This window comes from Tursiops truncatus, chromosome 19 (genome assembly GCF_011762595.2).
Source record: "Tursiops truncatus isolate mTurTru1 chromosome 19, mTurTru1.mat.Y, whole genome shotgun sequence".
NCBI classification, from domain to species: Eukaryota; Metazoa; Chordata; class Mammalia; order Artiodactyla; family Delphinidae; genus Tursiops; species Tursiops truncatus.
The window spans coordinates 40,986,275-41,013,257 of NC_047052.1; the positions used below are offsets into that span (position 1 = coordinate 40,986,275).

Sequence of the window (26,983 nt, forward strand, 5' to 3'; positions counted from 1 at the left end):
CAAAGGAGTCACACAGGACATGCTAAATTCCTTCAGCAAGCAGTTGTGACAACGCACGTGAAAATGCTATCTTCCAAGGAAGCTCACTGGGGTTTTTACTGGGGGCTGGTCAGGTAGACGCCTCTGCCTAGCATGTTCCAAAATTCAAGACTCCTAGAAGGAAAGCGGTATTCAATATAAACCACATTGTTTGTGCAAATAGTTTAAGTATAGCAAGCTCCTCTTATCAGTTCTGGGAACGGTGGGAACTCTCCTGAAATCTAAGTTTCCAGATACCAGCCAAACATCAACCTTGCAAGCAGGGCTTTCTAAGGATAGCCGTCTCAGGCCGGCTATGATAACTCTTTTCTGCACAATAGGCAAAAAATAAATCTCAATCTAAATTTTACACCAAACCAAATATTAAGTCAAAATAGATCAGAGACCTCAGTAAAAGAGCAAAAACTCCAAAACTTCTAGAAGAAAATCTTCATGACCTTGAGTCTGACAAAGTATTCTTAGCTACACACCAAAAGCACAATCCATAAAAGAAGCAACTGAGGGCTTCCCTGGTGGCGCAGTGGTTAAGAATCCACTTGCCAATGCAGGGGACACAGGTTAAATCTCTGCTCCAGGAAGATCCCACATGCTGTGGAGCAGCTAAGTCCGTGTGTCACAACTACTGAGCCTGTGCTCTAGAGCCCACAAGCCACAACTACTGAGCCCGTGTGCCACAACTACTGAAGCCTGCATGCCCTAGAGCCCACATGCCACAACTACTGAGCCCACGTGCTGCAACTACTGAAGCCTGCGCACTCTAGGGCCTGCGTGCCGCTACTACTGAGCCTGCTTGCTGCAACTACTGAAGCCTGCGTGCCTAGAGCCCATGCTCCGCAACAAGAGAAGTCACCACAATGAGAAACCAGTGCACTGCAACAAAGAGTAGCCCCCGTTCGTCGCAACTAGAGAAACCCTGTGCACAGCAATGAAGACCCAACGCAGCCAAAAAAAATAGAAAATAAAAAATAAATAAACTGCACATAAAGAAAAAAAGAAATCGATTGACTGGACTCAACAAATTTAAAAACTTCTGTGCTTCAGAAGATACCATCTAAATAAAACAATGAAAAAAGACAGACTGGGAGAAAATATTTGCAAATTATATATCTGATAAAGAATCTGTATCCAGAATATATAAAGAGTTCTGTTAATTAAATAACAAAAAGACCACTCAATTTTTTTTAATGGGCAAAAGATTTTTTTTAGTTGATTATAATTGACATACAACATTATACTAGTTTCAGGTACACAACATAATAATTCTATATTTGTATATTTTCAAAATGATCACCACAATAAGTCTATTTGCCACGTGTTACCATACTTAGTGACAGAATTTTTTTCTTGTGATGAGAACTTTTAAGATCTACTCTCTTAGCAACTTTCAAACATACAGTACAGTATTATTAATGATAGTCACTATGCTGTACATCACATTCCCATGACTTATTTTATAACTGGAAATTTGTACCTTTTGACCACATTCACCCATTTCATCTCCCCTGCAGCCCCCACCTCTGGCAACCACCCATCTGTTCTCTGTATCTATGAGCTTGGGGGTTTTTGTTTGTTTTTTTTTTTATTATTTTTTAAATATTTATTTATTTATTTATCTGGCTGTGCCAGGTCTCAGTTGCGGCACACGGGATCTCTTAATTGTGGCACGCAGGATCTTTAGTTGTGGCATGCAAACTCCTAGTTGTGGCATGTGGGATCCAGTTCCCTCACCAGGGATCGAACCTGGGCCCCCTGAATTGGGAGCATGGAGTCTCAGCCACTGGACCACCAGGTAAGTCCCTAGGAGTTTTCGTTTGTTTTGTTTTAGATTCCACATATAAGTGAGATCACATAGTATTTGTCTTTGTCTGACTTACTTCACTTAGCATAATGCCCTCAAGGTCCATTCATGTTGCTGCAAATGGCAAGATTTCATTCTTTTTTATGGCTAAGTAATATTCCATGGTGTATGTGTTTGTGTGTGTGTGTATCACATTTTCTTTATCCATTCATCCATTGATGGACACTTAGGTTGTTTCCATATCTTGGCTATTGTAAATAATGCTGCAATGAACATAGGGGTACATATATCTTTTCAAATTAGTGTTTTTGTGTTCTTCAGATAAATATCCAGAAGTGGAGTACATAGGTCGTGCGGCAATTCTATTCTTAATATTTGAGGAATCTCAATACTGTTTTCCATAGTGGCTGTACCAACTTACAGACTCACCAACGCTGTAGGAGTGTTGGGATTGTTTTCTTAATTTATCTTTCTGATAGTTTATTATTAGTGTATAGAAATGCAACTGATTTCTGTATATTGTTTTGTATCCTGCAACTTTACTGAACTCATAAAATGGGCAAAAGATTTGAATAAACATTTTACTAAAGAAGTTCTATGAATGGCTAATAAGCACACATGAAAAGATGCTCAAAGTCTTTAGTCAACAGGGAAACGCGTGTTAAAACCATAATAAGATACCAATACACAACTACTAGATTGGCTATGATAAAGAAGACAAACAATAACAAGTGTTAGTGAGGATGTATAGAGAAACTAGAACCCTCATGCACTGCTGAATGTAAATGACATAGCCACTGGGGAAAACAGCTGGGTAGTTTCAAAAAATGTTAAAACATAAACTTAGCATACAACCAAGTAATTGCACTCCTAGGAATCTATACGAAAGAAATGAAAACATATGTCCAAACCAAGACAAGAGTGTGAATGTTTATAGTAGTATTATTCCTAATAGCCCCCAAAGTAGAAAGAATCCAGATATCTAACTGGCAAATGGATAAGCAAAATGTGCTATATCCGTTGAATGGAATAGTGTTAAGCAGGATGGAGAAACAAACTTTACCCAAATTCTCAAAGCAGAGGTTCTGCCTCCTACTCGAAGACCTTACAGGTGCTAGCTGGAGATCGAGTTCAATCACCAGTAGCCAATAACTTAATCAATTATGCCCCGGAAATGAAGTAATGAAACCTCCATTAAACCCCTAAGTGATGGGGAACTTCCAGGTTGGAGAACACATCGAGGGGCGGGGAAGGAGGCCTGCCTGCAGAGGGGATGGTGGCTCCTCTCCCTCCTCGGCCTGTGGATCTCTTCCACCTGGCTGTTCCTGAGCTGTATCCTTTAAAAATAAACCCCAGTAAAAACCCAGGTCTAAGCCAGGTCTTGCTGAGCACATTTCCTTGAACCATTTTGGCAAGTCCTCAGCCATGGCTCAGGCCAGGTACCAGAACTGTCCTCATCCGTGAAATGGGTCACCAGCCAAGAGCTCCAGCCAGCCAGAGAGACAGTACCTGACTACCTTCTCCTCCTCAGCTGATGAAAATCCATCTACCTGTCATTGGCCAGCTTTGCTCACCACCTGTCCACCTTTCCTCCAGACAGCAAAGCGCTAAACCACTTCTCCTGCAGTTGGCCCTCTCCCCTGGGGCTTCCCCTGCCTTGCACATATTTGGGCCCAACAGTTTCTCTCCGTGGTGCATATATATTCCCTTCTCTCTCTCTCTCTCCCTCTCTCCCCCTCCCTTGCTTCAGCTCGTTCTCCATGACCAACCAACGAGCTTATGCCCCCTCAGAAAGAGCAGCTGTGGCCTGGCTGCAGATAGCGTGGCACTTGCCCTCTCACTGCCCAGTAAGTTTTCACACATGCATGTTTGGACTCCCCAGCCAGGCAAGGAGATATTGGAAGCTCAGTTGGTGAATGTCATTGGTTTGGGAATTTTTTTTGGAGAAGGGCACGATCACCAGTAAGAAATGCATTTATATCACAGCACGGTACACACATGCACCTCCCGCCCCCAAAAACAAAAGTCTCACAAAACCATACTCGGCCGTACATGTGATGCTCTCCAAGATATTCTGTTCGAACTCTAATAACTTCTTTTTTTAAAACAATAATGTTTGAAACTCTCCATTTCTGATTCTCTGACACCAACTGGGTGCCCAATAATTCAATTCAATTCTGACACCAACTCCCAGAGTTAGAAGAGACCCCACAGGTTAAGGGCTCAGTGTCACAAGGCTGCTCCCACTTCGGGGGTCAGTTGCAAGCAGGTGGGGGCAGGGGGAGGGCACCTGAACTTCTGACCAACCAGCTACAAATCAGAGGTTCCCAGAACCCCCTTCTCAGTTTCAAAAATTCACTAGAAAAACTGGACAGGTACGTGTAAAAGTATGAAATTAGAACACTCTCTAACACCGTACACAAAAATAAACTCAAAATGGATTAAAGACCTAAATGTAAGGCCAGACACTATAAAACTCTTAGAGGAAAACATAGGCAGAACGCTCTATGACATAAATCACAGCAAGATTCTTTTTGACCCACCTCCTAGAGAAATGGAAATAAAAACAAAAATAAACAAATGGGACCGAATGAAACTTCAAAGCTTTTGCACAGCAAAGGAAACCATAAACAAGACCAAAAGACAACCCTCAGAATGGGAGAAAGTATTTGCAAATGAAGCAACTGACAAAGGATTAATCTCCAAAATTTACAAGCAGCTCATGCAGCTCAATAACAAAAACACAAACAACCCAATCCAAAAATGGGCAGAAGACCTAAATAGACATTTCTCCAAAGAAGATATACAGATTGCCAACAAGCACATAAAAGGATGCTCAACATCACTAATCACTAGAGAAATGCAAATCAGAACTACAATGAGGTATCTCAAACCAGTCAGAATGGCCATCATCAAAAAATCTAGAAGCAATAAATGCTGGAGAGGGTGTGGAGAAAAGGGAACCCTCTTGCACTGCTAGTGGGAATGTGAATTGGTACAGCCACTATGGAGAACAGTATGGAGGTTCCTTAAAAAACTACAAATAGAACTACCATACGGCCCAGCAATCCCACTACTGGGCATATACCCTGAGAAAACCATAATTCAAAAGGATTCATGTACCACAGTGTTCATTGCAGCTCTATTTACAATAGCCAGGACATGGAAGCAACCTAAGTGTCCATCGACAGATGAATGGATAAAGAAGATGTGGCACATATATACAATGGAATATTACTCAGCCATAAAAAGAAACGAAATTGAGTTATTTGTAGTGAGGTGGATAGACCTAGAGTCTGTCCTACAGAGTGAAGTAAGTCAGAAGGAGAAAAACAAATACCGTATGCTAACACATATATATGGAATCTAAGAGAAAAAAAAAATGTCATGAAGAACCTAGGGGTAAGACGGGAATAAAGACACAGACCTACTAGAGCATGGACTTGAGGATATGGGGAGGGGGAAGGGTAAGCTGTGACAAAGTGAGAGAGTGGCATGGACATATATACACTACCAAACGTAAAACAGATAGATAGCTAGTGGGAAGCAGCCGCATAGCACAGGGAGATCAGCTAGGTGGTTTGTGAGCACCTAGAGGGGTGGGATAGGGAGGGTGGGAGGGAAGGAGACACAAGAGGGAAGAGATATGGGAACATATGTATATGTATAACTGATTCACTGTGTTATAAAGCAGAAACTAACACACCATTGTAAAGCAATTATACTCCAGTAAAGATGTTAAAAAAAAATTCAGTAGAATGACCCAGAAAACTCAGGAAAACATTTTACTTCCATTTATTGGGGTTTATTTTTAAAGGATACAGCTCAGGAACAGCCAGGTGGAAGAGATCCACAGGCCGAGGAGGGAGAGGAGCCACCATCCCCTCTGCAGGCAGGCCTCCTTCTCTGCCCCTCGATGTGTTCTCCAACCTGGAAGTTCCCCATCACTTAGGGGTTTAATGGAGGTTTCATTACTTCATTACCGGGGCATAATTGATGAAGTCATTGGCTACTGGTGACTGAACTCAATCTCCAGCCCCTCTCTCCTTCCCAGAAGTCCAGGGGTGAGCCTGAAAGTTCCAACCCTCTAAACAGGCTTGGTCTATTCTGGCAAATAGCTCCCCCTCCTGAAGGCCCCCTACCCCCATCAGGTGTCATCGCATTAGCATACAAAAGACATGCAGGAGGTTCCAAGGGTTTTAGGTGCACTGTGCCAGGAACCAGGCACAAAGACCAAATATTTATTTTTTATTATACCACAGCAACCCACTGAATTGATTTCATTACACACCGTGGTTCACAATCTGCCCCTTGTAAAACCTGAGCTACAGAGATGTTATTGAGAACATGACTGATTCACTAGCTGATAAAGTCTACGAGGGTACAAGGGAGGAAATCCTCCCAGCCCTCGGTATTGGGAACAACTTCTTCTTAGCAAATGGTCTGCTTCCAGCTAATGGGTATGAAATGTGTTCCAGGTCACATTCCCTTCTTACTGCCTGCCGGAAAACTCAGAGACAAACATGGCCCACATCTAACAGAGGATATAAGAGCTTGTAGCGTGTACTAGCCTTACTTCCAGCTAAATCTCTTTTAATCTTCTTCCTCCTGCCCCCATATCCTCACTCGCTCCTGTTTTAATCTTACATGCTGTACGAGTGTGTCAGGGTGCCTCAAATACATGTTAGAGTGAGGCAAGACAAACAATTATAACTCCTGGAGGGACAAGACCTTTTCCTACTGTTTCTCTTGGAACCTGACATTGTCCTTTCCACACGGTGGAGGCTTTCAATTTCAGCTGATGAAAGAAAAAAGGGCAGAGTAAAGACCACTCTCTAGAAGCAATGGTGTGTGAGTCGGGGATGGGGCTGGGGGTTTGCGGTATGGGGGGGTGTGACTGGTTCTCAGCAACAGAATGGGTCCAGCTTAAATATGACAATTGAGGCCCTAAGACCCCCACCCAAACACCTGGAGAACCTCCAAATATGCCAACTCCTGATTTTCCCACCTCTAGATACGGATCTGCTACTTATTCTAGACTTGGCAACAATTTGAGATTTAGGATTTGCAACAAATCAATGACCTGCTCTTCGGACATGGACCTCTTCATGAGAGTCATGCGTCACTCCGGAAAAAGCTGGTAGCCAGGTGGGGCTCTCAGGGTGGGTTTCCACAATGCTGACCTTAGGGTGCAACGCTGATTCAGAACGGAAGCCTAGAACGTGTGCTGTTCCTAGTACAGGTCATGATTTCTCACGGATTCACTGGTGTAGGGGGGCTTCTCGAATGAGGTGCCACCGGTTCAACACGGTGGGTGTGCCCAGTTCCCCTGCGCCCCAGCTGGGGGAAGAGCTGGCCCAAATCAGGGATGAAGACCAGAACCTCGGGCTCCTCAGTACTGGTGCTCTGCACCTGGGCTGCCTTTCTGGGTGAAAATGAATCCCTTCTAGGGGCCTTTTTGGAAGAACATGGGTTTTCTCAGCTTTCACTTGGGTACGCTTCTACTCTGAAACCCCTGTGGTCTGATAACTGATGTTACAGCCAAAAGAGGCCCTGAGACCGACCAGGATGAGGCAGTAGGGTGTTTCAGCCCTTTCCTGCCCAGGGTCTCCCTGCCCATGTTCTCCACGGCCTCCTTCTGGCCTGGACCACCAAGGAGAGGCCGTCTCCCTTGGGTTTTTCCTAAAGAGCATACACATACTGCAAAAGTCAAGAATGGAAAGGTGGGACTTCCCTGGTGGTGCAGTGGTTAAGAATCCTGCCTGCCAACGCAGGGGACACAGGTTCGAGCCCTGGTCTGGGAAGATCCCACATGCCGTGGAGCAACCAAGCCCATGCGCCACAACTGCTGAGCCTGCACTCTAGAGCCCGTGAGCCACAACTACTGAGCCTGCGTGCCACAACTACTGAAGCCCACACGCCTAGAGCCCGTGCACTGCAACAAGAAGCCCCTGCTTGCTAAAACTAGAGAAAGCCCGTGTGCAGCAACGAAGACCCAACGCAGCCAAAAATAAATAAATAAATTTATTTTTAAAAAAACTTTAAAAAAAAGAAAAAAAGAATGAAAAGGTGTCCAACTTACTCTGAGTGATAAAGCCACCATATGTGAACAGGAAAAAGAAGGCCACAGTCTATGATTTCCTGAGGCCACTGACAACATCCAGGCATGTCCCTCAAGTTGGAGCCTCTGAGACCTTTTCCACCATAGACACCCCATGGGATGTATGGTTTCTTTGCCCCGAGCCCAAAACTTCTCTAACATCCCCATGTTTTGTCTTAAAGATGTAAATGAATTTGCATTCTGACCCATGAATCTCCATTTATTTTAGTGTAATTTTTCTCTCAAGTCTTTTAGTAAAATTGTCCCTCCAGGAACAGGCTTGTTGACAGGCAACACAGGCTTGTACCAGCTTCACAGACCTTACTGGAACAGTTTGGCCTTAATCTGTCTGACCCCAAATCCTGCTCTGCCAGGGATTCAGGAAAGCTAGAGCAAGTATTGCCCAGTGCCCTCATGTGGCCACCTGGCTAAGGCAGCAGATCAGCCGGTCTGGCAGGATACCTGCTTCCAGCCCATCTCTCAGTGTAGAAAGGCAGGCCTCAGAGTTGGTGCAGGCCCCCAAGGTTTTGGCTCGTACACCCCACTGCCCAGACACCAGCCCCTCTCAGAACTGACAGTGTGAGCGGTCATTAACCTCAAGTCACTCTCATACAGCCCAAATCACCCCAGGGCACCCCTGTCCCAGAACTTCACGACCCTCTGGTCCAGAAGTTGCAAACTGGAAGTCCACGGGACTTGCTCACTTGATTCCCAGGGTGTTATTTCTTCCCCCTTGAATTAGTTGCCGATATTTTAAAATTCAACTATCAGAAGATAAAAAAGGGGACAAAAGTCAGATCTCTCTCTCTTCTCCTGAAAAAAACAAAACAAAGCAAAACTGACGATCTGGCAACCCTGGCCCTGCCCCCTCTATGGGCCACACTGTAGCTGCCCCCCCTCCAGAGAGCATATGCTCTGCTCTTTACTGCAGTCCCCACCACTCCCTAACGCATCACAGCACCAGTCCCAGCCCCCTTCACTCTTTTCCATGCGCACCTGGCCCCGAGAAGGGAACCTGAAGCCCAAAGATATTAAATGACCCACCCTTGTTCAAAGAACCAGTTAGTTAAAATTGAACTATGTGGCAACTTGCTTTAAATTTCACAGAGACCATCTGTTTTTCAGAAACATCATCACGTTCCTACCCCAGCTTTTCTCAAGGGAGGGAAGGGAGCTAGGAAAAGAGAGAGAATATTATCCTTGCTTAGCCTAAAAAAGCACATTGAAAATATCTGATATCTTCCTAATCAGACTCCAGGAAGCTCATGGACTCTTGGCCGATACGGATCGGAGAAGAAGGCCTCGAAGGGGTAGGAAACCAGGCCCCTCAGAGCACCCGCCCAGACTCAAAGCTCCCTGACCGATGCAGGTAAGGACTGGGATCCTCACGTTCCTGCATTTGGGGGGACATTTTCCCAAACGCCCACTCCCCCAAACATTCCAACGGCTCTGCCTTTATCAGGGAGCAACAGTAGGACATTTAGGAACCTGAAAACAGACCGACAGGACGGCAGGGCCCGGTTTATGACTGAAACTACCCTTTGCTGGCAGGGACAATCACCTAATCGGCCACCCAGAAACACTCACGGGCCAGAGCTGGGCTCGGCTACACGCCCTATTTGTTTTCGGGAAACCGTTGGTGCCGGTTAAGTCAGATTAATAAATACCTTTAGGGTTTCCTCTGACAACATTCCCAAGAGAGGGGCACTTTGAGCTTTTAGGTCACTGCAAGAATCATTAACAACCTCACTCCACCCCCACCCCGCCAGCTCAACAACTGCTGACCAGACAATGAGCCTCAGAGAGGCTGTTTGCTGGTGTCATTAACAGAGCAAGACAGACAAAACCGCCCTAGGCCCCACCTTAGCAACGCCAAGTGCCCTGGCCAGAGGGGGCCTCCCTGACCACCCTCCGTCTCCAAGGCCACATCACACTGCATCAGCCTCTATCACATTTCCCTTTCATCGGTGCCCTAGAAAACATCACCTCCTGACGTGAGTGGATTTGTTTGCTTGTGTATTTCGGTTTCCCCTACGAGAGATTAAGCATCAGGAAAGCAGGGCCTCGTCTGAATTGCTTGCGGCCTTATCCCCTCACATCTCAGACATGGCCTGCCACTTAGTAGGTGCTCAGTAAATCCATTTGTTGCGTGAATGGACAGGCACAGGGTCAGAGCTGCCCACCTGCCCCCTCGGCCGCACAGCTGGCCTGGCAAGGTGTCAACCAAAACCCAAGGCCACAAAACACACCAGGGGGACCACACCTGCAGCGTCCTCAGCACAGCAAGCTCAGCACACGGCAGGACTTCCCAAAATCGGGGGTTTGGACTTCCCTGGTGGCGCAGTGCTTAAGAATCCGCCTGCCAGTGCAGGGGACATGGGTTTGATCCCTGGTCCAGGAGGATCCTACATGCCACAGAGCAACTAAGCCCATGTGCCACAACTACTGGGCCTGCACTCTAGCGCCCGCAAGTCATAACTACTGAGCCCATGCACCACAACTACCGAAGCCCACGCACCCTAGAGACCGCCCGCTGCAACTACTGAGCCCACGTGCTGCAACTACTAAAGCCCACACGCATAAAGTCCGTGCTCCACAATGAGAGGAGCCACCGCAATGAGAAGCCCACGCACCGCAACAAAGAGTAGCCCCGCTCGCCACAACTAGAGAAAGCCCACGCGCAGCAACAAAGACCCACTGCAGCCAAAGAAAAAAAACCACAAACAAACAAAATTGGGGGCCTCTCTCGAGCTGTACTGGCCGCTGAGGCCCGCTGTGCAGCAGACCTGACAACTCCCATGTCCAAACTTCTCTGGGGACAGGGACACGGTCAGTCGTTTCAAAAGGTGGAATGTTACCGTATTTTCCCCAGTCTGCTCCAGGAACAGCCTCCCTTCCACCCTGTTACAGAAGTAGCTGGAGAAGAGGTTCCCAGACACTTGGCCACCCCAGGACTTGCATCCTCTGCTAGTCCATGAGCAACAAAACCAACACAGGCACAGCACTGTTGTTCCTGACCCAGGGACAGTGGGTTGCTTATATTATTCTTCTAGGCCTTTGCAGTATTTCACAATAAAAATGCATGAAAGTAATCCACGCACTTTGTTAAAAGAACATTCAAACACTGAAAGGATAAAGTGACAAGTCACGTCTACCCACCCAACCCTGCTCTTACTCCCAAGAGCCCACTCTACTAACAGCTTTTTCTTCGCCCCTTTTGGAAAAAGTCTATGCATACACAAAAGCATATGCACGTATTTTTTAAACACATACGCAGGGCATGCTGTCCTGCGTCTCTCTTTTCCCCCATTTCACACCTCAGAGATCTTTCCTAACGAACAAATACAGACCGATTCAGACATGAATTTACTCCTAGTTCATGGTGAGAAACCTCCTCTTGTCTTTACTGAGTGCTCGGGTGAGCGGCCCATATGGAAGAGCAGATCACACTGTTCGTACATGTATGTGACCACCAGAGTCTTGTGGCTTTTTTACCAATCCACCTGGTTTGGTGTATTTGTTTTTCCCAACAGCCTCCAATCAGCCTCAGGGCTCCCTAAGGTCTTCAACAGTGAAGCAGACCTACTGGGAACACCCATTATCCATATCCTGCCAGGTTTCCAGGTTCCAGGTCCCAGCAAACACTCCACATGTCTTTCTGAGGCTCCAGGAAGCATCTGTCTCACTTAGCCGGGCAGCAGACATACTGCCTGCCTCCATACCCAGTGCAGAAGGCAGCGTGGGGCTGGCAAGAGTCACCCCTAGAGCTCTGAAGAAGTCTGAACTCTGTAAACAAGAGGAAGCTGCCACATCATCTTGCATTGCATTGAAGGGTGTGGGGAGGGCTTAGAGCTGCCTACAGGTAAGGCCTCTGTGAGTTCTATGATTGATAAGTAACTATGTTACCATCAGAGAATAATAATGAGTGCCCCAAGAGCCCAGAGCTGTACTGGGCCCCTCTCATTAAAGATGGACGCTGGCAATTGAAAGGCTCCTATTCCCTCCTTTCTGCCTTCCTTTTCTCTCTTTCTTTTTTTTTTTTTCCCCTTTTTATTTTTTCAAATCTAATGTTTTTAACCTAAGTATAGTTGATTTACAATGTTGTGTTGCCTTTCTTTTCTCTATACATTCAACAAATATTTAGCAAGCAGTGATTCTAGATCAGGCATAGTGCTACGCAGTAGAGAAAACAGGTCCCAAAGAAAGCAGGGAAAACAAACAGGAATCAGATCATTGGACTTCCCCCTTCGCCCTTCTATCCCAAACACACAGACAGGCTGTGTAAAATACTTCTCTTTGACACAACCAAGCTCTAGGCGAGACAGGGCCCGCTCCAGGTGCCAGAAAGGAGGAGGAAACTCAAAGCTAAAACCAAGAGCTGAGAGAGGAAGCTGGGCAGGCCTGGGAGTTTAGGAAATAGATGGACAGGCCTCAGGAGAGTCCGGGCTCCCAGCCAAGGTGGTAGAGCCAGCAGACACCTACTTCAGAAGGTTCTCCGCTCCCGTTCTCATCCGCACGGCTTTCAGGATCTGCTGGTTCAAGGCAGCCCTCTGGTTCTGCAGTTTGCTCCGGCCAGTCTGTGCGAGGGGATTGCAACCCTGAGGGAAAACAAGAGATGCCCCTTCAGAGGTCAGCCACTCTAAAAATGATGACAAACGTCTAATACAACAGAAAATGTTTTAAAAACTCATTTTTTCTGAAAGTAAAAGTAATATATTTTCCAACATGGAAAATACATAAAATACGAAAAATATTTAAAAAGTCAGTCCTAATAACACAACTCCAAAACAGCCACTGTGATTGGTTTCTTTCCTGCCCACCTATTTTACAATATATGCATATGGTTACTTTCCACATTAGTGGCTGAGTAGGGAGTTCCCCAGACCAGCCCCATGTCTGGAGTTTCACAGGACTCAGCATACAGTTGCACTCAACAGCTAAGATTTATGACAGCAGTTTAGTAAAGATACATAGCTGGATCATAGGGAAGCAGAGGTAGAGTCTGAAGGAATCCACGTGCAGGCTTCCTTATGCTTTCTCTGTCCTATGACGGGTCACACAAAGCACACCCTTCCCCCAGCAACAAAAATGCAGCAACATGCATGCAGTGTCACTGCCCAGGTTGGCCCATTAGAAAATCAAATTCATGGTTTTTATTAGGGGCTGATCACAAAGGCACCTTCTGCCTAGCACATACCAAAATTCCAGGCTGCCGAAAGGAAAGCAGGTGTTCATTGCAAACCACATGGTTTTCGCCATTAGTTTAGACACAGCGAGCCAACTTCATCACTTAGGGGATGAAAGGAACACTCCAAGGGCCAAGCTCCCAGAGACCAGGCAGGGGCCAACCTTGCAAGCAGGTCTTCCTAAGGAAAGCAGCCTCAGGTCTGCCATGTTAACCCTTTTCTGCACAGTAGCACACATAGGCTATCATGTTTTCTCACTTTATCATGAAGTGATAGAAGTGCTTCTTTGTTATGAAGTGCTCCTCAAAACCATGATTTTAATAATCGCATAATGTTGCCTTTTTTTAGGATTTACCATTTCCTTATGGTCAGACAGATTGTTTCCAAGTATCTGCTATTATCTATAATTATTTGGTGCATATTTGTAAACACGAATCTTTGTAAACCTCAAGTTTTTCCTTTAAGGTATATTTCTAGGACTGAGTTACAGGGCGTCTAACCTCTTTAAGCCCCCTCCTCCCCCTTAGCACCAGCCCAATTATCCTCCAGCAAAGAAAGGTACTCTCTATTTCCTGTCCCTTCTCCCCGACAGCATTAGGCAACCACGAGTCTATTGATAATTTCTGTCTGTATAGACTTGCTTATTCTGGACATTTCACTTAAGTGGAATGATACAGAATACAGTCTTTCGTGATGGGCTCCTTTCACTCAGCATAATGTTTTCAAGGTTCCTCCGTGGTGCAGAACATATCAGTACTTCACTCCTTTTTGTCCCTAACACTCCAATCAATATGAACATTCATTTATCCATTCATCAGTTGATGGACATTTGAGGGTGTTTTCACTTGTTGGCTCTTATGAATAGGGCTGCTTATTTGTGTGTAAGTTTTTATGTGGATGTATGTTTTCCTTTCTTCTCTTGGCTATAGATCTAGGAATGGAACTACTGTGTCATATGGTTAGTTCTATGTTTAACCGTTTGAGGTCAAACTATTTCCCAAAGCGGCTAAAACATTTTACATTCCCACCAACACTAGACGAGGGTTCCAATTTACCCCTATCCTCATCAATACTTGTTATTGTCTTTATTAGAGCCAACCTAGGATGTGTGCTATCTCACTGTGGTTTTGATTTGCATTTCCCTTATGGTTAATGATGTTAAACATCTTTTCTTGTGCTTATTGGCCATTTATGTATCTTTGGAGAAAGATCAATTCAGATTCCTTGCCCAACTTTTTTTTTTTTTTTTTTTTTTGCCACATCACAGGGCATGCGAGATCTTAGTTCCCCAATCAGGGATCGAACCCTCGCCCCTAAAGTGGAAGCGCAGAGTCTTAACCACTGGACCGCCAGGGAATTCCCTCCTTGCCCTTTTTTTCTTCTTTTTGCGGTACGCGGGCCTCTCACTGTCGTGGCCTCTCCCGCTGTGGATCACAGGCTCCGGACACGCAGGCTCAGTGGCCATGGCTCACGGGCCCAGCCGCTCCGTGGCATGTGGGATCTTCCCGGACCGGGGCGCGAACCCGTGTCCCCTGCATCGGCAGGCAGACTCTCAACCACTGCGCCACCAGGGAAGCCTCCTCCTTGCCCATTTTTAAACTGGGTTATTTTTTACTGTTGAGTTTAAAGTATTATTTCCAATCTTTGCCAAATTGATATGCAAAAAACAGGTATCCCATGCTCCCAATTTGCAAGGATTATTAGTGAAGATAAACATTTTTTTTTCATATATTATTGATCACTTGAATTGCTTTTTCAGTGAATTGTCTGTGTTCTCTATTCATTATTTCCTGGGGTATTTAGATTACAATCAGTGTTTCATTGTGAAAAGTTTAAAATCAGAAAAAGAGTTTCCTTTTTTTAGCTGTGCGTCTTGCGGGAGCTTATTCCCCACCAGACACTGAACCTGGGCCACCACAGCGAAAGCGCCAAGTCCTATAACCACTGGACCGCCAGGGAATTCCCATCCTCTTTTTTTTTTTTTCTTCCAACTGTGTTAGTCTCTTTTTATTCTTTTGGTAATTTCTTCCAGAGTTAATCACTTCCATTTGTAGGTGATGAAATGTGTAAGAAATCCACTTCAAATGTTGGCACTGCTATGAGCATGGTCTTTCCCTTTACTTCAACTGAATCACTGTTGATTCTTGTGTATATTCCAAGTCCCGGAAGTGGTTTTCACTGTGGAAGTTATCTGAAGATGGTCTTATGCTTTCTAGTAGTGGTCTACCACCAGGTTCTAGCTTCTCCAGGAAGGCTACACAGGATGGATTTAGATATTACATACTAAACTAAGAGGCATTCTCTAAATTGAGTTTAAACGCATTTTATTTTTAGACAACCTACATGACATTTTTTTTTTCTCAAAAACAATGCCTCCGCTCCAAACAGATCAACATCAAAACGAAGAGCTCAAGATGACATCAGTCCCATTTGTCTAAGTCCTGGTGTTGTGTGGATGAAAAGCGGCAGCCGGCCAGTTATGGCGAGCAGGTGATAGATCCAAACAGCCAAATTCATTGACATTTTTCCATTTCTAGACCATCCTTAGAAGAAAATCATATATGGGGTCACACCATCCTCACGGTAGTCCAGCAGAGCAGCCATGCTATCTGGATTCATGTTTTCACCAATAAAGAACTGATCGTTTTTGAAATGAGCAAGGATGTGCTTGATTTGTTCTGCAGTCCCTGTCATAAAAGGTTTTACTCTTTCTGGTCTCTGTCCTTCAAGCTTCCCTTTGATTAACTTCATGTAATCTTTTTTTTTTTGCGGTACGCGGGCCTCTCACTGTTGTGGCCTCTCCCGTCGCGGAGCACAGGCTCCGGATGCGCAGGCCCAGCGGCCATGGCTCACGGACCCAGCCGCTCTGCGGCATGTGGGATCTTCCTGGACCAGGGCACGAACCCGCGTCCCCTGCATCGGCAGGCAGACTCCCAACCACTGCGCCACCAGGGAAGCCCTTCATGTAATCTTTGACGTACTTCTTGTAGGCTTCTTTTGTGAAGCTGGTTTCCTGCAAGTGATGGTTCATGACAATAACCACACCAGTGATTACTGTGCAGTCGGTACCTTCGCCCTCGGGGCCTTCAGCGGAGGCAGTCATCAATGTTACCCTCTGTCCTACTGACCATATTCCCCTCCACCTCCAGACACAGCCCGTCCGAGACCTCCTGGATCTTGTGGATGTCAGAGAACATTTCATCATGGCTGATGAGGTCCCGGTAGATGATCATGATGGAGGGAGACATCGGTGGCACTAGCTTAGTAGGAGCCCGGAGCTCAGAGGGAGCGTGGTGCAGTCGGAGCGGCGCTCGGGGGGGAAGGGGGAGCAGGTGGAAAAGCTTTTTTTTTTTTTTTAAATTAAAGTAGCATTAATTTACAATATTGTGTTAGTTTCAGGTGTACAGCAAAGTGATTCAAAAAATTTCCTTTTAGCCTAATAGTGTTTTTCCCACCCCAGCAGGTAGAAGCCCAGAGATCTGAGGGAACGCTCCATTCCTTTCTGAAGCTTATCTTTCGGTTCCGCCCTGACGGACTTGTAATCACACCCTGGGAGTGGCTGGTGGACAGTATTTGGTGAGGGGACTGCCCTTTCTCTCTACGTCACTGCCTTGGTCACTGCCATCACAGCTCCACACATACCTAGCCTCCCACACCTCTGCCCAAGCCACATCCATGGCCTTGACCCCAAGGAAGAAGAAATGGGTTCTCTGCAGCCCCAACCTTCTCAGGCATTCCCATATCAGTGGCCTTTAGACTAGAGGGTCAGAAATACGTTACATCTCTCCTTCCACAAAGATTTTTCACTCTCCCATCCCAGCAGGTGGCCACCCACCTGTCCCCCATGCAGCCGCCCAAATTCAAATTACACAGATATTCAGAATCTGAGCTGGAATAGTCTTAAAATTAACATCTTTCAAACCATTAAATGATCCCTGATTTAAAATAAAAATCAGAAAACTAATTCTCTCTTTTCAGATCTAAGATTAAAATGTCTTTAATATTAAGATAACTTAATAGTAAAGGGCTAAAGTAATTGTCACTCTCTTTCCTTTCCACGTCCTAAAATTACTACGAAGGGATGGCTCAATCTGACTTAAAATTACATGGCTCACCAAGGCTGTGTTCTATTTTACAGAGAAGCCTTAATAACTAACTCCTTTACATACATTCCCAGAGCTAAGATTACGCAGCCATTCCCTCTCACGGATAAGAACTTTTTCCTGCTCCCATACTTCACCCAACTTCTGGCTGGCCTGGAATCACTACACCCTAACCAGCCCACAGATGTAGGGTCAAGTTTCCAGATAAGACATAGGAATGCTTAGGATTAGATTTGACTGAGTAATTGGACCGCAAACTACATTACTTCTTACTGACAGGTAGGAATGCCAGACCTGTTGGAAACACCAGAAACGCCCGCAGGGCTGTTTGGAAACTTCCCAGAGCCCTGAGAGATGAATCTGGGCAAGACTGTCCAAAAGACCCCCTGGCATCACCAGAGGCTGCTAGCTGTCCACCGGCCCCTGCCAGGGGTTCTCTGCTAGTGGGGACCCACAGTCCTCAGCCATACCTTAGTTCTTAATTGGTTCACAACAGGATGTAGAGCTGCTCCAAACTGAACTGAGGGTTTGTGCCCAGGACTGAGGCAGCACCTGTCACGCCTGCCTGGCCTGGGAAGTGGGGAGGGATTGGGGGGAACAAATGAACTGTCCTTGCCTCTAGGGTCACTGTCCACAAGTCTTACAGTGAAGTTGAGAGTCTGTCCACTACACAGAGTCTGTCAGTTACCTGACCAGCCTAAGGTTTGGGCATTGGCGTCAGTCTCAATACGTGGAAGGATGGTCCGACTGCCAACACCCAAGAAAAGCAAGTACTGAGTAAAGCTCAGCTTCCTCACTAGCTTAGTGGCGTCTCCCACGTTGTCAGTCAGCCCACGTGGACTCTGGTATGGCATCTCGGACCCCACAGTTCTGAGGCTTGGAGGGTAAGTGAGCTACTCAAGATGCTAGAGGCAGTAAGGGTGGGAGGAGGACTTAAGCCCACGTCCTTCCTGCCACTCTGAGATGAGCCTGAGCAGCAGGAATGTGTGGGAATCGGGGACAGCTCGCCCACCAACCCCCGGACACCCCTTACGTGCTTCCTGGCTGAGGGCTGCCCAGCTCAGTGCATATCTTTTGGCCACAGTGACCCACGGTCCCACTCTCCCATCTCGCAGCCCATAGCGGTCAGGGGTTATAAATCCATGCTCCCACACCTCCCTTCCAAGGGGAAGGACATCTGATTCATGCTTGGCTAGTTGTAAAACCAAAGGCCCCAGCCCTGAGTTTGATTCAGGGTGAGCACCTGACATAGGACAACAGAGCCCATCAGGAGGGGCCTTCATTTTTCCCCATCAGCCTTGAACCTAGGAGGATGTGAGACTGGGCAGCTGCAGCCATGTTACCACTGTGGGGGGAATGTCTCCCCCCAAATGAAGCCAACCTAGGGGGAGCAGAGCTGAGAAACTGAGTTTTGGGGGCAGCATTTGAGCCCTAGATCAAGGCAGGCCTGAAGCCATTCCTCTGGGCTTCTCAGTTACAGGAGCCAAATGCATTCCCTTTCTTGCCTAAGCCATTTTTTAAAAATTGAGGTATAATTTACACATAATGAAATACATAGCTTTTTAAGTACATAGTTCAATGAGTTTGGATAAACGTGTATACCTATGTAACCACTATTCCAATCAGAATATAGACCATTCTCATTACCCACCAAGGCAACCAAGACTCTGATTTCTATCACCGTAGACTTTTGCCTGTTCTAGAATGTCATATAAATGGAATCATAGGGCATGTATGCTTTTGTGTCTGGCTTATTTTGCTCAATAGTATGCTTTGAGATTCATCCATGTTGTACTTATCAGTGGTTTGCTCCTTTTAATTGCTGAGTAGAATTCCATTGTAGGAATGTACCATGGTGTGTTTATCTGCCTAAACCATTGGGGATTCGATCTTCTGGTAACCACAACTAAGAAAGTCTTAAGTAGAATAAGTTCACCCAGAGTGAAAACTCTATTTGTTAATATACACGCACATGCCTTTAGGGTATAGTTAAGTTGTTCAGCTGGGAAACAAGTATTTAAGAGCAGCACCTAGGCAAAAACCGAAGTCAGTGGATTTGGAAGAAAGGAAAGGCTACTTGACCTACAACATGCAGAGACTGACAGTGAAAAGGCAGATAGGCCAGGCCACTGGGAAGGCAGACACAGGGTAGGGAGCAGTCTTTCCTCCCCAGCAGGGGGTGGGGGGGCCCTGCTCTAGGCAGTGCCTGGCGCTTGGCCCTCCTCCACCCCAAGAACCAGTGAGGGCCTTTCTTCCACGCAGCCAAAGTTAAAGCCCACACATGTAGATGCGTCTTCAGCAAATTGAGGGCACAGCGTGAACTTGAAGTCTCTAGGTCAGGAGTAAGACTGAGTGAGGGTGACCATGCAGGGTCCCCTGGCTCGTGACCCTCACGCAGGGCATGGAAGAGTGGGGTGCTTTTTGCTGCCTCTCCAGCACGAAGATATTTTCTCTGCCTTCCTTCCTAGTCATGCAACCCCTCACTCAACCACCAAGCTCTGGAAAACAGAATTGTTTGTTTATGAGTTAGCCAGAAGCTGTCAACCAGAAAGCATAGAAATAGCATGCAATACCCTGCAATACACAAAAATACATCTAATTTAACTTTTCACCATGCTGGAGACTCAGGGCAGTTTGGATGAACAGAATCTACCTTTTCCGCGTCCATAAAAATTAAAACATGAATTTGGCACTTGTAAAGAGGTCTCCTCCCCTTCCAGGATCTCTGCCAGGTGCCTCCCTCTGGCGTCCCCATCCATTCACATAGGGGTAGGGGGCCACAATATGAACAGACTCCCTTCAGTCACTTCTACAAATCTTTACAGACACCTACCGTGTGTGTACAAAGTGCGTGCCACTCTACAAAGATTTACAATCACCAAAATTTCTAAGAGACAAATGTATTTTCAGACCCAACTGATGACCTGTTTATTTCAACTGGTAGGATGTACACACCACTAGTGAGCAGTCCTTGGTGGGGGGAAGATGGTATGTGCGTGTGATTTTGTACACTTCTGTTATTACCCTTTTTTACAACAATTTATGTTACTTTTATAATACAATAATATTGGAGAAAAAGAAACTACTTCTGAAGTTGTAGTTTTGGATCACCTGCCTTTTTCTCCTCTTAGAATCCAATCGAAACAGGATTTTCTACGGCATATGGCCCTAGTGAACTCCGTGGGTCTGACTAGCAAGGCCAGAAGGACGTGCATCTCTCCCTGTTTCTGGCGCTACGGGCAGGAGACCTTGCCCCCAGCTGGCACCCCTTGCTGCCAGCTCTGCCGGACACTCAGTCTGGCTGAGCTGCACCTGCGGTTCCGCTTTCCTCTGTGGCCACCTCCAATACAGCCTTTGTGTCACGAGACTCTAGGAGGAAGTGGTGATCAGGCTAAAGGCAAGTGGTGATCAGGCTAAAGGCAATGCCCTGTATGATCAGGTGGTGTCTTGGAATCCGTCCAAATAGCCCCAGGAAGCAAGGGACATTTACAGTGTTACAGCTCATCATGCTGACTCTCCTCTGAGTCACCTGAAAATTCTGTTCCTGCCAGGGGACCCCCTCCTGGCCAGGATCCCGCAATGTGACGAGGAGTTTGTCCACCACGCCCTCTGGGCTGCTGGTGTGCACCAGTGCAGCTGGACAGACCCTCACCAAGGCCATGATCAGCCTGGATCCAGCCTGGCCTGTAGGGTCTGGCTCTGACCATGGTGGGGTAGCGGGTGGGGAAGAGGCAGCAGCACAAACTTTTACACCCTTCCTCCTCCCTCCCCCACCCCCACCTGGAGAAACATCATCACTACCCAATAAAAATGGGGCAGGGACTTCCCTGGTGGTGCAGTGCTTAAGAATCCGCCTGCCAATGCAGGGGACACGGGTTCGAGCCCTGTTCCGGGAAGATCCCACATGCCGCAGAACAACTAAGCCTGTGCGCCACAACTACTGCGCCTGGGCTCTAGAGCCCACGAGCCACAACTGCTGAGCCTGAGAGTCACAACTACTGAAGCCCATGCGCCTAGAGCCCGTGCTCCGCAACAAGAGAAGCCACCACGGGCTTCCCTGGTGGCACAGTGGTTGGGAGTCTGCCTGCCGATGCAGGGGACGCGTGTTCGTGTCCCGATCCGGGAGGATCCCGCATGCCACGGAGCGGCTGGGCCCGTGAGCCGTGGCCACGTGGGCCTACGCGTCCGGGGCCTGTGCTCCGCAACGGGAGAGGCCGCAACAGTAGGAGGCCCGCATACCGTAAAAAAAATAAATAAATAAAAAGTAAAAATAAAATAAAGGGCTTCCCTGGTGGCGCAGTGGTTGAGAGTCTGCCTGTCGATGCAGGGGACACGGGTTCGTGCCCCGGTCTGGGAAGATCCCACATGCCGCGGAGCGGCTGGGCCCGTGAGCCATGGCCGCTGAGCCTGCGCGTCCGGAGCCTGTGCTCCGCGACGGGAGAGGCCACAACAGTGAGAGGCCCGCGTACCGCAAAAAACAAACAAACAAAAAAAACAAACAAAAAAATAAAATAAAATAAAAAAAAGAGAAGCCACCACAACGAGAAGCCCGTGTGCTGCAACGAAGATCCAACGTAGCCAAAAATAGATTCTCAAAAAAAAAAAAAAAAAGATGGACTGGATGAGCCCCCATGACCCACCCTGTGCTCCTCAGACTCAGCCCAGCATGTCCTTCCACATGTGCTTATATAAGATGCACACGTGTGTCTAATGTGAAATTACACCCCACTAAGATGAATGGTGCAGAGGAGGACCTAAGAGGAGCCTCTGGGTTAAAAAAAAAAAAAAAAAAAAAAATTCTCTTCCTTCCTTCTCTGCTGGAGCCTTGAGGAAATCCAGAGTAAACAGGGACCACGAACCGGGACACAGTGAACCTTGGGGCCCTGTCCAGCCTGGAGGCTTCTGTGAACAAGAAACAACTTCTCCTCCAGCTCTTGGGTAAAAACAATGGAGCTAAATTCATTTCGGGCCATTAGTGCTCCCAGAGGACGGTGAGGCAGAGATAAGGTCCCACAATGCTGCACTTTGTACTGAAGGTCTTCTTCCCCTTACTGCTAAGGTCTTTCATTTAGGCCCTTTCAACAGCCTTTCCTAGTTTTTTTCTAGCTAGCTTTCTCTTGACCAAGAATAGGTTTTCCTGTGGGTTTCAGGACTATAGCCCCCAGAGAGCCCTGGAGATGGGACCAGCTCTCAGGATGTAGTGTCTTGGAAATGTGTATTACTCTGCATTAACTATAGGCCCAAACACACATTCTTCCAAGACTTTCATTAGGATAAGCATAAAAATCTGTTTGGGAAAAAGGAACTCCATTTCCACTGGTCATTCTTTTAAGAAAATAATTTAGTATTTAATTATTCTTATAGAACTGTACTTCTATTTAAACATATTAGTGTCAAGAAAGAAAACAAAAAGTGAGAAGCCAGAGAAGAGAGAAACATATTGTGATAGACCAGAAAGTATTCTGTATTTGTATTTTTTGTTTTTTTTTTTTTTTTGCTCTACACGGGCCTCTCAGTGCTGTGGCCTATCCCGCTGCGGAGCACAGGCTCCGGACGCACAGGCTCAGCATCCATGGCTCACGGGCCCAGCCGCTCCGCGGCGTGTGGGATCTTCCCGGACCGGGGTACGAACCCGTGTCCCCTGCATCGGCAGGCAGACTCTCAACCACTGCGCCACCAGGGAAGCCCTTTTGTTTGTTTTAAATTCAGAGAGCCCCCTGCCCCAAGCTGCTCACCCAGGAGGCCAGGGTCTGTACTGGTGTCCATGTCTGACCTGCGGCCAAACTGAGCCCTTGTCCTCGGGCTCTGTACAGCCATGTCCTGCACAACCTCAAGAAGACCCTGATTTGCCAGGGGGCCCTCTCTGCCAAAGACCGTCTCACACGTTCAGGGTCCAAGACCAGCAGGCAATAGGAAGCTCCTCATTCTAAACAAACCTGTCTTCTTCTCTCTCCTCTACCCCCATCCCCCCCAAGCAACTATTTTCTCTGCCCTTCTTCCACCTGTACTCCACCACACTGACTTGAAAGATTTTTCTTTGATGTGGACCATTTTTAAAGACTTAATATTTTATTGAATTTGTTACAATATTGCTTCTGTTTTATGTTTTTTGGGTTTTCGGCTATGAGGCATGTGGGATCTTAGCTCCCCGACCAGGGATCGAACCCGCACCCCCTGCATTGGAAGGTGAAGTCTTAACCACTGGATCGCCAGGAAAGTCCCCACCACACTGACTTTTGCCCCCAATTCTCCACCTACTCATTTACCAACAGCCCCCTAAAGGACTAAACCCAGTATTTTCCAGGGCTCTTCTGACTTGTCAACCTCATCTCTCCACTAAAAAGATCTCTTCTCTCAGCTGCCTTGATACTGTCACCCTCTGGGCTTGTTTACCATCTCTCTGCCTGTCCCTTAAATGGAGGCATTATTCTCTTCTGCCTTGGGTCCTTTTTCACAATATCCCACTGCCTCCCACACTGGTGTCCCCCAAAGCTGCATCTCCAGCCAGGGTGCTCTCGTGGCTGCCGGGTTCATGGAGTGGACTCCCCACTGGGACCACCATTCAGATGTCGCTTAGGGGCCTCAAGCCCACCGCCTCTACCTCAGCCTCCTGGTTGCCCCGCCTCAGTGAGGCGCCTGACCATCCCCCCAGACACCAAAGGGCAGACATTTTGGACTCCCATCAGCAGCACTTCCCCACCATATTTGGTCCATTAGTTCTTCCCATCCCTGTTGACTGCCTTTGCTCAGGCCCTCATCACTGCACCCTCCCCACTGGGATCCCTGCCTCCAGTCTGGACCCCTGGTTTGAGTTAGGGGTGCAAGCTGTTGGAAAGGATGGGTGGTGAGGCTGTGCTTACCTAGTGCTTTACATAACTGACTGAAAAGTCATCAGTAGATCGTATCGGAGTAGGACAGAGACAATACGAGGATTAACCTTCCACACTCCTCCCTGCCTGGCTCCACCATTGCCTCTCCCCCATCGCTCACCTACTGATCACTCAGCTTTCCAAGTGGTCTTTCTGTGACACAAATCTCACACGTCTGGTCCTGCATGAAGCACTTTGATAGATCTCCAGGTTACCTTCCCATGCATCCAGGATGCATGACTCCCGAACAGCCTAGTTCCCACTTACACCTCCACACCCCCAAGGGTTCACTCACAAACGCTCACAATCCTGTGCCTTCACCCATGCTGTTCCCTCTACCTGTTCATCCTCCCCTCCTTCACCTGTATAACATCTACCTCTCATTCAAGGAGCACTGGTTTTAGGACAAACTGGCTCAGATCACACAGCAGGGAAAGTTCCATGTTGACACCTTTTATTAACCTTGTACTAGGAACACTCTTCGGACTACTGTGACGTAGCACAATGATCATTACAAGGTCTTGTTTTCCAAAGAGATGTTTCTAATTGCAAACCAGTGATTCATCTTATTTTGCACCCATGATTCTCTTTATCTACCACCGGAGAAACCGCAACTGAAAAACACTCAGCTTTGCATCCTTTCACAGCTCCCTTGCCTTCCACTCAGTCCTATGCACATCCTCCCCTGGAAAACCTGTTCTGGAAGACAAGGGAACATAACCCTGGCACGTGTTCACCACCTCTTCTGCCCCTTCCTCTGTTGTTTCCCCCAGATGCTGCTATAGGTCCAGACCTCCACCTGTTCAGAGGACAATTTGGGGAGGAAATGAAGTCCCAGAAAGATGCAGCAACTTGCTGGAGTCTACACTGCAATTTTGTGGGGGAGGCAGTCAGGATTTGAGGCCCTAGGCTGAGATCTAGGGATTCCCAGGCCTGGCCTCCTTCTGCAGTTCCATGGCCTGTGATGCTCTGTCCCCAGTGCCACACATAATTAGAAGTTATAATCCTATAATTCCATGATGACATCTTTTAACTTAAATACACCTTAAAACTACTCCTTTTTTTTTTAACCAAAAAGAATTTTTCCAACTCTGTCCTCACCTGTTTCCAGATTCTCCTCCTGCCCATCCTCTAGGGCCACTGCTCCTCACCAGAAAGCAAAAGCCCAAAGGCAGCGTCATGGGAGGAGGAAGACGCCAAGAGCATTCACTGACTGGATCATTAGGTGTGGAACAATTGAGAATTGACTGTTCTGTGGGAAACAGTTTCACTGCCCTGTTTATAATTTCGTCCTCTGCCTTCGGTTATAGAAGTTATAAAAAAAACAATTTCTCAACCCACCTAGTCAAACATGGCCAAGAGTCAAAGGCTATTTTTAGACTCATGGGGACAAGGAAGAAGGATGGAAGGTGTCCCCGTGCCTCCGGGCTCAAAAGCATCTTTGTAGCCCAGGCCTTGCAACCTACGGACATCCCAGCGACCCCGCTCCGTGGATTGGAGCCACTTTTGACGGGCTGAGCTGCGAACCTTCAGGGCGGGAGGCCACGGTATGTACCAAGCTCCCGCGGAGCCCGCACCTCCCGCAGGTCTACCCAACAATCGGATAAATCCGCTTTAGCGAAAAGTGGTGAGGGGGCGAAACCGCTGCCCTCACGTCTGCAGCGCGTACGCCCTCCCGGGCAACTAGGGGCAGAGATGGGAGCGACGCCCGAGGTCCCCTCCCATCCTCGAAAAAGTCGAAGAGGCAAACACTGGAAGCATTCTGGAGGCAAAAGCGCAACGCCATCCCTTCTGAGGGGCTCCTATTTCCACGCGCCCCGGCCAAGCGCTTGGGTGGAAGCTGGGCTCGGGTCCCCACGCGCCGCAACGCCGAGGGCGCCAGCGCACTGGGAACCGGTCCCTTCCCCAGGGCCGCGGGACGGCCGACGGGGGCGACCCCGAGCACCTCTCCTGGTCCTGTCCTCCGCTGGCACCTGCGCGAGGAGGCCCAGACACCACTCCCTAGCCCCGTAAGTCACCTGCTCTCGGCCGCCGGGTGCACCGCCGCCGCACCCCTCCACTCCGACCCTCCGCCGGGCGCGCCCCGGGCCAGCGCGCCCCCTCCCCCTCCAGGCCTGGTCGACCCCGGCCGCGCGCCCCGCAGCCCCCTCCACAGCCTGGGGGGAAAGAAGTCTGGAGCTCGCAGAATCCTAGCCCACCCGAAGCCGCCCACCTTCCGAAAGTAGCCGTCGTCCTCCTTCTCCAGCGGTTGGGGGGCCGCGGGAAGCAGAGTGTCAGTCATGCTGGCAGCGCGGGAGCGCAGAACAGACTGAAGCTCATCTGCGCGCTGGCCAAAGAGGGCGCCTGGCCCCGCCCCGCCCCGCCCCGCCTGAGTGACCGCCCCTCTAGCTCTGCCTGAGGTCCGGCCGGGGGCCCTGGAGACCAAACCAGGCCCGCCGAGACCACGCCCCCGGTCCCGCCCCGGCTCCGGATTGGCCGAGCGCAGCCGTGCCGCAGGCGAGGCTGGCGGAGGGGAGAGCAAAGATCCCCTCGGCTCTTCGCTCGCTCTCTCCCAGCCTCAGGGGCTTAATCTGGGAGTGGTTGCAGCCTCAGCCCGGGGGCGCAGGGGCGGGCCGGGGGTCTCCGCTGCCGCAGCGAGGCCCGGGTTGGGGATCCAGCTCCTCGTCTGGAACCGCGGGGATAAATGCAGCGAGTGGGTGAAGCTACGGCTCCTGCGCGCACGACGAGGGGACAGTGACCATACCCGACGCCACGTCGAGGGCGCGGCGGGAGCGCTGGGCCCTGGGCCGAGCAGTCAGAAACAGCTTCCCGCCAAAAGGGATCCCAGGGCAGAGTCCGGGGCGCTGAGGGAGAGTTAGGCGCCACCGAGGGCCTTGGCGGGTGACTCA

General features: G+C 48.2%; 1 protein-coding gene and 1 pseudogene across 3 annotated transcripts in view; both read right to left on the reverse strand.

The window, feature by feature from the left end:
• RHPN2 (rhophilin Rho GTPase binding protein 2) overlaps window positions 1-26,413 on the reverse strand; it is a 57,389-nt gene extending 30,976 nt beyond the window's left edge. For all 3 annotated transcript variants that reach the window (XM_019940989.3, XM_073795757.1, XM_073795758.1), the window contains exons 1-2: window positions 26,308-26,413; window positions 12,420-12,535 (exon numbers count right to left, since the gene is read on the reverse strand). In XM_019940989.3, coding sequence (XP_019796548.1) covers window positions 12,420-12,535; window positions 26,308-26,376 — 185 coding nt within the window. In that variant the 5' untranslated portion in view covers window positions 26,377-26,413. The remainder of the gene's footprint in view (window positions 1-12,419; window positions 12,536-26,307) is intronic.
• Window positions 15,129-16,847, reverse strand: LOC109550832 (translationally-controlled tumor protein-like; annotated as a pseudogene).
• Window positions 26,414-26,983: the final 570 nt, after the last annotated feature.